General features: G+C 43.3%; 1 protein-coding gene across 2 annotated transcripts in view; it reads left to right on the forward strand.

Moving 5' to 3' along the window:
- LOC116948137 (cell adhesion molecule DSCAM-like) overlaps positions 1-10,923 on the forward strand; it is a 175,352-nt gene that overhangs the window by 83,571 nt on the left and 80,858 nt on the right. For both annotated transcript variants that reach the window (XM_076071264.1, XM_076071263.1), the window contains exons 4-6: positions 4,835-4,981; positions 7,568-7,849; positions 9,454-9,729. In XM_076071264.1, the coding sequence (XP_075927379.1) occupies positions 4,835-4,981; positions 7,568-7,849; positions 9,454-9,729 (705 nt within the window). The remainder of the gene's footprint in view (positions 1-4,834; positions 4,982-7,567; positions 7,850-9,453; positions 9,730-10,923) is intronic.

Genomic DNA, 10,923 nt, shown 5'->3' on the forward strand with positions numbered 1-10,923 from the left:
GTGATGGGAGGTATCGCTGACAGCCATAATATTTTCTATTGAATTCCAAATGTCATAACTTTGTGTGAAGCCCGTGATTGGTCAGTTAATTTAATGTGGTATGTAAAGGCATTCAAACTTGGAGAAATTATACAGTTTTAATGCATGGCATGCTAAATTGACTCCGTCAAAATCCAACGTTTTGTGTTATCTGCTAGTTCATGACCCGTAGGCTAGGAATAACCCTGAAAAGACTAATATGCTATTAGCAGTTTGAAAAAAAAATATGAATTACTCATTTCGAAATCATTTTGGGGGAAATGTTTCCTCCTTAAGCATTGGATAATTTATTGAATGACGATTAGTCGTTCCTTAACTTTTAAACCTGTTAAGGCAGAGCAAGAGAAAACTGAGGGGAAATATAAATGATGCTGTCTCTATTGCTGAAACAATAAAATAAAAAAAGCTATGTTTACATGTGGTCAATCTGCTCTTCAACACCTTTGGTCTCTTTTCTTAATATGACCCAGTCTCTTCATAATACATTACTCATCGAGGTCTGCTTGCGAATGGCACATTCTTGGGCAGTTTTGCTATCTTGGGGCGCCACAGTGGCGAGATGTTAACTTTCTCGCCTTGTATACAGGAGATCGTGGGTGGTTTGATCACAACCCTGACGCTTGTATATTTGCTTACACGTTCTCCCCATGGTCTCATGGATTTTTCTTCCGGGTCCTCCGGATTTTCCCTCCACATTTATAATCAACATGTTTTTTTTATATAATATTTAGCTGCTATAAAAAAAATCCACTTGATAAGCCACTTCGTTGAGCTATCATTTGTGGCCAGGTCGGTTTTTTTTTTAAAATAGCTCAGTGGGCCTTACCTGGTCAAATATATAAATAATTAAGTATGCAGTTAGTATTCAAATAGTTCTGCACCTGCAGTTTCATTGGTAGTGGTACTGCTGATGTTTGCTCCGTGGTCTAACACATAGAATCAATGGCGTAGCCAGGATTTTCAGGTGGGGGGGGGGGGGCAACCCCTCCAGCAATGAAAAATAATAGTTGTTGGTAAGGACTCGTCCCTTGCTTTTTATTAGACGCGTGTGCTGCGATGACGCAGCCATCGATCAAGGATCGAATTCGAACCGTGTGTGATCGGCATCGCGCTCGCTGAAGGTATGCATTCAGGGAAGTCGTGGACTCTGTATAGGCAACTGCGCACAATTATGTGGGTCACTTATAACTGCCATTTATGGACTTAGACTATTGTCCTATCATCTCATAGAGTCCCTGGCACGTCATAATATGCTACACAGTGGCAGTGGGGGTCGCAAAATACCGAATTACTACTAATAAACCCCAATGATCCGATCGAAATTAGGGATTTCGATCGGATCATTGGGGGGGCACGTGCCCCCCCCCTCCACTGGCTCCACCAGTGCATAGAATTAATACATACAGGTCAGCTTATATTAAGCCTAGTGTTCTTGACATTGTCCTCATGTTAATGAAATATACATTTTAATTTTTATAGTGATTTTTGGAATTTCATCATTTGTACTCAGCACTAAAAAAAAAATCTGGTATATATTAATATTCCAGCTATTGTAAAAATGTGTATGCTGTTAATTGATGTGAATGATTTTCACACACTTCACGTTGCAAGCGTACAATTTGTCTAACCTTCATGAGTACAATAATTATATTTCCTTACACGTGACAACTGTGCAAGCGCATTGAGGGACTAACTTCACTGTAACCGATGAGTTACATCATACAACATGGTCGAAATGCGTTGATTAATTTGGAATTGAACCACAGTTCTCGTCTTTTGTGCTCATAGCACAGCGAAGATAAATTAATTAGAATTGTGAAAATGTAGAGACGACTGAGAATCGTTTGGAAATTGTTTCTGTGGTGACAGCACTGTTCTGTAAAAAAAAAGTGTATCCAATGTGTTACTGGAAATATATATCCTGTTCCATAATTGAAATGTTCTGCCCATTTCTGTCTGGTTTTATGTTCATAACTGCAGTTATTTTGCGCTTATGCAGCCGTCTGGAATGCACTTCCTTCCGATATTGGGAAGCCATTGTAGCTCTGGACTGTTAAATCACCTAGATTGAAAACTAATTTCTTTTTAAATGCTTTTTGTGTTTAGTTTGCCTATCTCTCGTGCCTCCAATTAGCACGGTTAGCTACGTATGGTGCAAACGGTCACCTGATGATGACCGTTTGCGTTATGGTCGAAACGTCGTGAGAATTTTTATTGTTTTATATATTTTATTATTTCATTGTTTCCCTTCAACGTGACTTTACGGAAAGAGCTAATAATATATACACAACAGATTATTTTATTAAATTTGCACAACTCTAATTTACAATTTTGTGATTCACATTTCAAATGTGAAGCAATATAAAATTGCTAAGAAAGTTCACGTGAAATTATCGTTTCTCCAGTCACATTTTAAACACACCGTGGATATTCAATTCATTATTTCGTACATGAAATAGTGCAATTAATTTTACTTGTATTTTATTTTTCTTGTTACAACCAAATATTAATTACACTTTTGAGAAATCACAGCCTGAAGGACAGGAAAGTTATGTTATGAATGCATGCATACATACCAGTGTTAATTAAACAGCAAGATATGATTTGAAATAATGAGTTTTTATTTGTTGCTGAAACAATTTTTGTAAATGTGCCTTTAAGGTATGTGCTAATTTACAATGTAATTGACCCGTTTGTGTTTTAATTAAAACATTCTCTTGAGTATGCACAACATTAATTTTGCAAGCACAAGATACCCAAATGTAAATGTACGAAAGCTGAATTAATATTGTGAGCACACGATAACATTAGCAACATAAAATCTGAGTGATTGGAACAGCTAAGCCACTCATCGTACAACTTTTTTTGGTCAATGGGTTTAAAAAAAAATATACCAATTTGAGTTTGTGTGCATGGGGAGCGGTGGTGTAGCGGTTAGCTCGCTGCACTACAAACCCGGCTACACGAGTTCTATTCCCGCTCACGGCCAACACCAGTGACGATTATCTGAACCAGTCCTGGGCCTTCCCTAGGTCGACTCAGTGAGCAACTTACATACATAAGACAGGAGGGTAATGGATCTGTATTTCTTAAACTTAGCTTGTCTCTCTTTTATACTTTTTTACAATATCATATTGATTCTTGAAGAAAATACTGTACTTTAGTTTAATCAAACTGGATATAAAAAAAGATACAATTCTAAAATATTATACAATAGCCTTTTGCCCGTCCAAGGACGAGTGTATTGCAGTAAATCTGAAACTCGCAAGCGAAAAGCAGACCGCGAGGTGATATTCATTGCATGAATTCGTGTGCAGTTTGTAAGGGCGCGGTGACACAGACTTATTTCATTTTAAGGTTATGATCCCTTGTTCATCACGACGTCCTTTTTACATTTATGTCTCAACAGCGTTACGAAGATCGTGTGACGTGAGGGTTCTGCCTTCGTAGTGAGGGTTGTAAGTTGACGCTGAGAAGGGGGGAGGAGGCGCCTGCCCCCCCCCCACGTGGAGTGACGTCACCCGCTAATTATGATGAATGGAGGGGGTGGTGTCCATTTTGAAGACTTCACCTCTTCATGATTATTAATGTGGGTGGCTGTTGGATGTGGAGTGGAGGACGTCACCTGTTCATGAGTATTAATGCGGAGGGCTGGCCGACGTGGAGTGACATTACGCGCGGGACATACAGACATTATTGGCTCATCATAGTAGTAAATGGAGATTCATATTGACATGCGTCCGCTTATATAAGAGGTATAGTCTAATAAAAAAAACATACGCGCTTACACATTTCACTTGTCTCCTATATATCCCGGCAAACATCGATTTCCCGTATCTTTTCTCAAAGATGTCAGCGATCATGGCCTCCCAACGTAGCTCTGTCCATGATTGAAATGACCCTCCTCATGCGTGGGCATAAACACCTGACAGTGTAGTGTGCTATGAAAGTTTATATATTTACAAAACAAATCTTCCCCCTTATCAGGTCTGTCTAACATGCACACGTTACACGCTTCTTATTTTGACTGGGTTCAACGGGGAGATGCGGGACACAAATGGCGGGGCTCGACCATTGCCGCATTCGTGTCTGGAAATGGCCGCGCAATGCATGACGCACGTGGCACGCGCTTCAGTACATGAAACGATCACGAAGTCTTCACTGAAAGAGACACAGCGATGTTGAAGTGCACGTGCCGCCAGGTTGCTAGTAAGTGGAAGTGTCCTGCTCTGAAGGTGCTGCAGGTTGCTGACGACTTTTACGCAGCTATTTCTTCTGGGGATGCGGTCTTGCAGAGGTGGGGCGAGTGCGCTAACCCTTTCGTATGTCATCGGAATGGGAAAGGGCTAAACAAGCGTATGCATGTACTGTATGCATGTCGCACCGTATGTGACCAACTGCGCTAATCGGAGGTGTGGGGGAAGAACGACAAACTCAACACAAAAAGCAGTTCTAGAGAAATTAGTTTTTAATCTATATTTCAAAGTGCATAGCTCCAGTGGCTTCCCAATTTCGGAAGGAAGCGAGTCCCAGGCGGCCACAGAAGCCCATCTGAAAGCGCGCGATGCGGTGACCGCCTTTGTTCGGTGGCCAGCCAAAAAGTCGCTGCTGCGAGGATGACCGGAAAAGGTACTAGTTGGTGGAAGTGTCCCCCTCTTGAAGGTGCTGCAGGCTACTCGAGACATTCAGGCCGGTATTTCTTCTGGGAGTATGTGGTCTTTGCGGAGGTGGTGGTGGGGAGAGTGCAACTCAAAGGGCGCGCGCCGTGTGTCCACGCTGTCTGCCGCCCCCGCAGGAGACCGCTACCGCATCTCGTCCACGGGAGCGCTCTACGTGTCGGACGTGCAGACGGAGGATGGCCTCTCTAGCTATCGCTGCTCCACCCGCCACCGCTACACGAGCGAGACACGGCAGAGCAACAGCGGCAGGCTGACCGTCACTGGTACCAGAAGCCGGCTCGTGCCACCCCTATGGCAACCTGCGGCATCCATCCACGCGTGCACATCATCTGTTTAATCTCTCCGTTCCCGTCCATCCCATCCGCAGGCATTCTCTCTGTTTTGTCTGTTCAGCTAAAGCAGCTAACGATGCATACATTCATCTGTCTGTGTGAAGTTAACCAGATTTCAGATATGTCGTGGTTACTTTGCTCATCACTCCATTAATCCATCCACATGCTCACATCATATTTTGAATCTCTCCATTCTCATCCATCCCATCCGTAGGCATTCTCTCTGTTTTGTCCATTCAGCTAAAAGATCTAATGACCCCACCCATTCATCTGTCTGTGTAAAGTTAACCAGATATGTCGTGGTTTGCATTGCTCATTGCTCCGCTTATTATATAAATAATACTCTCTAAAGTCTACTACAAGAAAATATCTTTCATGTTGATTGTGTATTCGTGCTGTGGGTATATTTCAAACTCCTTTGCATGTATTAATGCATGCTGTTATAAAAGTGTTATCACTTGACTGGAAGTGAATCTGAGGTGGATAATTATCTCGGTAGAAACACTAATTTATGAAATACTGTGTAGTCTCAGAATTACCAAATATGAATATGTGCATTGCTCACAGTGTAAGCACTTTAATTATCCTCGCATTTAATTACTGAGATGTAAGATTAATATTTTTTTAATTAAAATACACTTCAAATTATGGAGTAATTATGATTTACTAGGTAATAATTGGAACATTTGATCATTTATTTCTATATTCTTAGGTTAAAATGATTATGTTATTACATCTCACAGTACGTTTTTTTTATTCACTAGAAACAAGATTCAAAATGAAAAAAACAAACGGGCACCTGAGAATTCAAACGTTCAAGGCAAAAAAAACCCACCACAGAATTATATGTTCGTGGAGTAGTTTTAGTCGTTAGAATTATGCATTTCTAATACATATGTAAACGTGTACCCCCTATTTATCCTGCGTTGAAGGTCATTATGTCACGGTATTTTATTGGCCTGTTACGGCACCGTTCTTACTAATTACCTCTAGGCAACACAAAAAAAACCGCATGCATGTGGATATTACATTATCCTCGCGAGTGATGATGTACTCCTCAGGTGAATCTCAGTTTGCCAACATTCATATTTGAACATTTCCCTATTTATAACTGTGATTAGCCGTTCATGGTGGGGGTCACGGACGTGTGGGGGATACACGCTGCCATCGTGGAGAATTGCATGGCCTTGGAAGGCTTGATTAACGTGAGCTCTTCATCAGCACTTCCTTGAACAATCGTGTAGAGGTGGCGGAGGGGGGGGGGGTGTGATGTGAAAGGTGATAGATTAAATGAGGCTATCCATGAGAGTGGAGATGAATGAAAATTGACAAAACTTGAGAAGTTGCGAGCGTTTAGAATGAGAGGGCAGATGGTGAATAAGATGGGTCGTGGAGATCGTCTACAGAGACGTTATGTCTAAAGAAAAATGGACATCACATTTATCCCTCTATTTAAGACCGAAACAGGAGGAGGATTTCTCCGCAACACTGGCTGTCGCCTGATGATACTGGTTGTAATTAACGGCAGAACGTCTTACACGAATTGTAAATGTTGTGGTTTTACTCAACACACTGGTGTGCTGTACTAGTAACGAATTGGCATATTTTGTTTACATGACAAACCTTACTAGTTGGCTGTGTCGGGTGGTAGTGGTTTTAACGACACATTTATATATTTACGCGATCTAACCCAAAAACCTCTATTATGGATGATATTGGTCTCTGAAGAAAGGACATTTTAATCAACATCATATTATACTTATTCTGTTATAAGGCGGTGTTAATGATTCATGCATTTTTGTTTAATTTTGCACACATTTGTACTTAACTGTACATCCACAATTTCACCTACACGTGCAAAACATTTTTCAACAATTTGAGATATCTAATTGTTCACTGTGGGCCTATGACGTCAGCAGAGGGCAGTGGAGCAACATTCATTGTTGGACTATACTGTACTCCATTGTCTATGCTCCCTACCTTCAACCAACCCACACTGACCACTTTTAAGAAGTATGGTGAAATAACCCCCATAATGAGGGCATCCATAGGGACGTATGCCCTCATCCAACAGTGCATTGACAACAGTGGCTGGGCGCCACGGTGGTGAGATGTTAACTACCTCGCCTGATATACAGGAGTTCGTGAGTTTGATCCCGACCCTGGCGCCTGTATATGTGGAGTTTATACGTTCTCCCCGTGGTGGCATGGATGTTTCTCTGGGTCCTCTGGTTTTCCCCCTACATATTTAGAATCAACGTGCGTTTAAATTATTTTGCTGCTATAAATTTGCGCGTGATAACCCATTTCGTTGACCTATCAATTGTGGCCAGGTTGCTTCTGAAAAAAGAGCTACATAGCTCAGTGGACCTTACCTGTTCAGATAAATATTGTTTAGCTTCAGATCGTAGTTTGTCCAAAGGACAGCCCATCGTCGCTGCGGCCGGCGTCGTTTTACCGGCAACGCGACGCCGGGCCAAAAACCTGCCCGCTCGCCGTTCCCCTCTTCGCCGCCAGAGTTGGTGAACTCCGCGCCGTCGATTCTGGACGGCTTCTCGTCGCACGTGGTGGCGGCGTCGGGTTCGCGCTCCGAACTGGCGTGCACGGCCGCGGGCCACCCGGCGCCACGCTCCCGCTGGCTCCGCGACGGCGTGCCGCTGCCTCCCGACCGGCGGCGGGGCGCGGGTGGCTCGGGCCTCGTCATCACCGACACGACGGTGGAGGACTCGGGGGCCTACGTCTGCGAGGTGTGGAACAGCTTCGGGGTGGCGGCCGTCAGCGGGAGGCTCACCATCAAAGGTGAAGGGTTCCCCCACCCCCACCACCCACCCCCCCACCCGCTCGCCGGATTAAGTGCGGATGAGTGAGATCGTTGCCGTGTAGCGCCGTCGGCGTCATCGGCAGAATCGTTATCAGCGTCGTCATAATCATCAGCGGCAGCATCGTCAGCATCATTGGCAGAATCATCAACAGCAGGATCTTTCGGTAAAGTCACGTTGAAGGGAAACAATAAAATAATAAAATATATAAAACAATAAAAATTCTCACGACGTTTCGACCATAACACAAACGGTCGTCATCAGGTGTGTCGGTTTGCATTAATTTATTTATTTTTAAACGGTGTATTTAAAAATAAATAAATTATTGCGCACCGACACAGCAGGATCTTTATCATCAGTGGCAGCATGATCATCGTCCTTAGCAGCATCGTTATCAGCATCTTCATCCTCAGTGGCAGTAGCATCACCATCATTAGCCACATCGTTATCAGCAGCAGCAGCAGCAGCATCATCAGCAGGATCATCAGCAGCAGTGACATTATCTCCAGCATTGGCATTATCATCAGCACCGGAATCATCATCATCATTATAAACCGTCATGGATGGCCACGGTATGCATGCCCACGCCCAAACCCACCCTAAATTGCATTATTTTGACATGTGGTCTCAAATCCAAATTGTGTTATATTGTATTGTATCGTCAATCATAACAATTATTGTGAATTATTAATCATACAATATAAAACCATCATGCTTTTTTATTGTCCGTATCATTGCCAACATAAACCATTCATATGGTGAGCAATCTAATGACATACCGATTGTATTATGAACCACTTTTATTCAATGAGTGAAGATACTGGCTCATAATTGCCTCCTGTTGGAATTGCTGTAGAAATTATTAATAATTTCATTATTTTGATGGTATCTAATGCCATTCAAAGATTGGGGTTTGAGTCACATCACTGCTAAACCACAGGGCGCCACGGTGGTGGGATGTTAACTACCTCGCCTGGTATACAGGACTGCGTTGGTTCGATCGCGATCCTCATGCCTGTATATTTGGAGTTTGCATGTTCTCCCCGTGGTCATGTGGATTTTTCTCCAGGGCCTCCGGTTTTGTTCCTCCGTGTTCATAAACACGCGTTTAAGAGTATTTGGCTGCTTTACATGTCCACGTGATAAGCCACTTCATTGAAATATCATTTGTGGCCAGGTCGCTTTTGAAAAATAGTTATATAGCTCAGTTGGCCTTATCTGCTAAAATAAAAATAGTTAAATAAAAAATATTAAAAAGTTAAAGGATTAGTTAATACCACTCGGCTATCTAAGTGATCACAAAAGTATTTTTTCTTTAACCCAGAATTTGACCATCACAGAGCTCCCTCCATAACAATATAACAGCAAAATATAGTAAATAAAAAAGGCAATTTGTTGTTGTCGTCTAGGCTCATGGGACTTCATCAACATGAGTTGAAGGCTTTTCGTAAACTGCGCGCGAATTTATCATTCGTCAAACATTCGTTTTGGATGATATTCAAAGAGTTTTTTTTTTACGTTCACGTTACGGGCCACCGACCTTTGCACCTCCCGTTTTTTTTTTTTGCACGTTCGCCGCTTTAGCCCCCGTGGTGGTGAGGGTGGATCCACACCGCCTCAAGACCACGCTGAGCGGCACGGCGGAGTTCTCCTGCGAGGTGTCCGGAGCGGCGGGCGACGGCATGGTCACGTGGTTCCACAACGGCGACCCGCCGACCCCTACGGCGAGCGTCTCGGGGGCCCAGGGCGAGCGGCTGTCAGTGCACGCGGCCGGCAGGAGTGACGGTGGGACGTACCAGTGTGTGGCGCGGGGCGAGGGGGGAGACACAGCCCAGGACTTCTCCATCCTCATGCTGGAGGGTGCGTTGCCACACGCAGCCGATTTGCTTCATCGATACTCGGTGCATTTATTGATTTGAATGTTAAGCCACAGGTAATCAATTGAACCCCCCCCTCCCCCCTTTCTAAAGGAGAAGGGGTGGTGGAGTGTGTCGGGGGGGGGGGGACTTTTACTGCAGTGTGTCTTCTTCAATGGTTCTGGTAAACACTGGAGCAGATAAAAAGAATGATTCAAACTTGCCATTTGAGAAACTGGTCAAACATCCAATGCAGGAACATCCTTGAAAGGAAAGAGTAAAAGAATTGCCAAAGTGGTTTCTTTCTCAAATGAAAATTGAGCTGGTGTCCACTATTGGCCCTGAGCCAATGGTGGACAGGTAGGAAGGAGTCTCTCTCAAGCACAACTGCTCTTCACCACTAAGTGGTTGCTTATTTTAACGACCCCGCAGTGATGATGGGCTGAGTCAACAGCCATACCAAGAAGTAGTTGTTTGAACTCGCATCCTTCCGATTGTGAGCCACTCTCTTTGCCAATGAGGAGCCACCTAGATGGTTTAAGAGAGGACTGACCCTGGTTGAGGCTTTTCTCGACAAGTAAGGAATGTTGCTGTCTCGTTTCATCGCTCTCACTTATTTCCAACGGTTCAAATTAAATGTCCGATGAAAGTTTTCCCAGCCTAAAAAATTCCACACGCACTCTGTGACCCCTTGATAATCAAGCGTCTATGCCTAATGGTTTAATTTATTTATTTTTTACTTTACCAGAGGGGTATACACTGCAAGATGAAGTCAGTTCTTATTAGTGGGTGGTGCGTACTGCGTCGCGATCTGCTTTAGGCTATGAAAATGCCTCCTGACAGATGCTGATTTGCATACAATGGGTAGCCACGCATTTCCAGTCGGCGTCCTATTTGCTCACTTAGCAAGGGGATATAAAAAAAACAATCCCCATGCCACCACAGCAGGTCACCACGGCTTGCTGATCGTGCTGGGTCAGTGCTGATGCAGAACACTGCAAATTGTTCATGGTATATTTATTCACCGAGTGAAGAAATTAATTACTCGAGTAACAAAAGGTCATGTTGTTTATTTATATATATAAAATTACTTTTATTACAATTTAAATGAATGTGACGTGCGGAGTTGGAGTCGCACACAAATGTGACACTTGCTGCTTTGTTAAGGTAAATTGGTTTTTCACTTCATGACAAGTTT

This window comes from Petromyzon marinus, chromosome 32 (assembly GCF_048934315.1).
Source record: "Petromyzon marinus isolate PM22_M1 ecotype Great Lakes invasive population chromosome 32, UKy_Petmar_22M1.pri1.0, whole genome shotgun sequence".
Taxonomy (NCBI): Eukaryota; Metazoa; Chordata; class Hyperoartia; order Petromyzontiformes; family Petromyzontidae; genus Petromyzon; species Petromyzon marinus.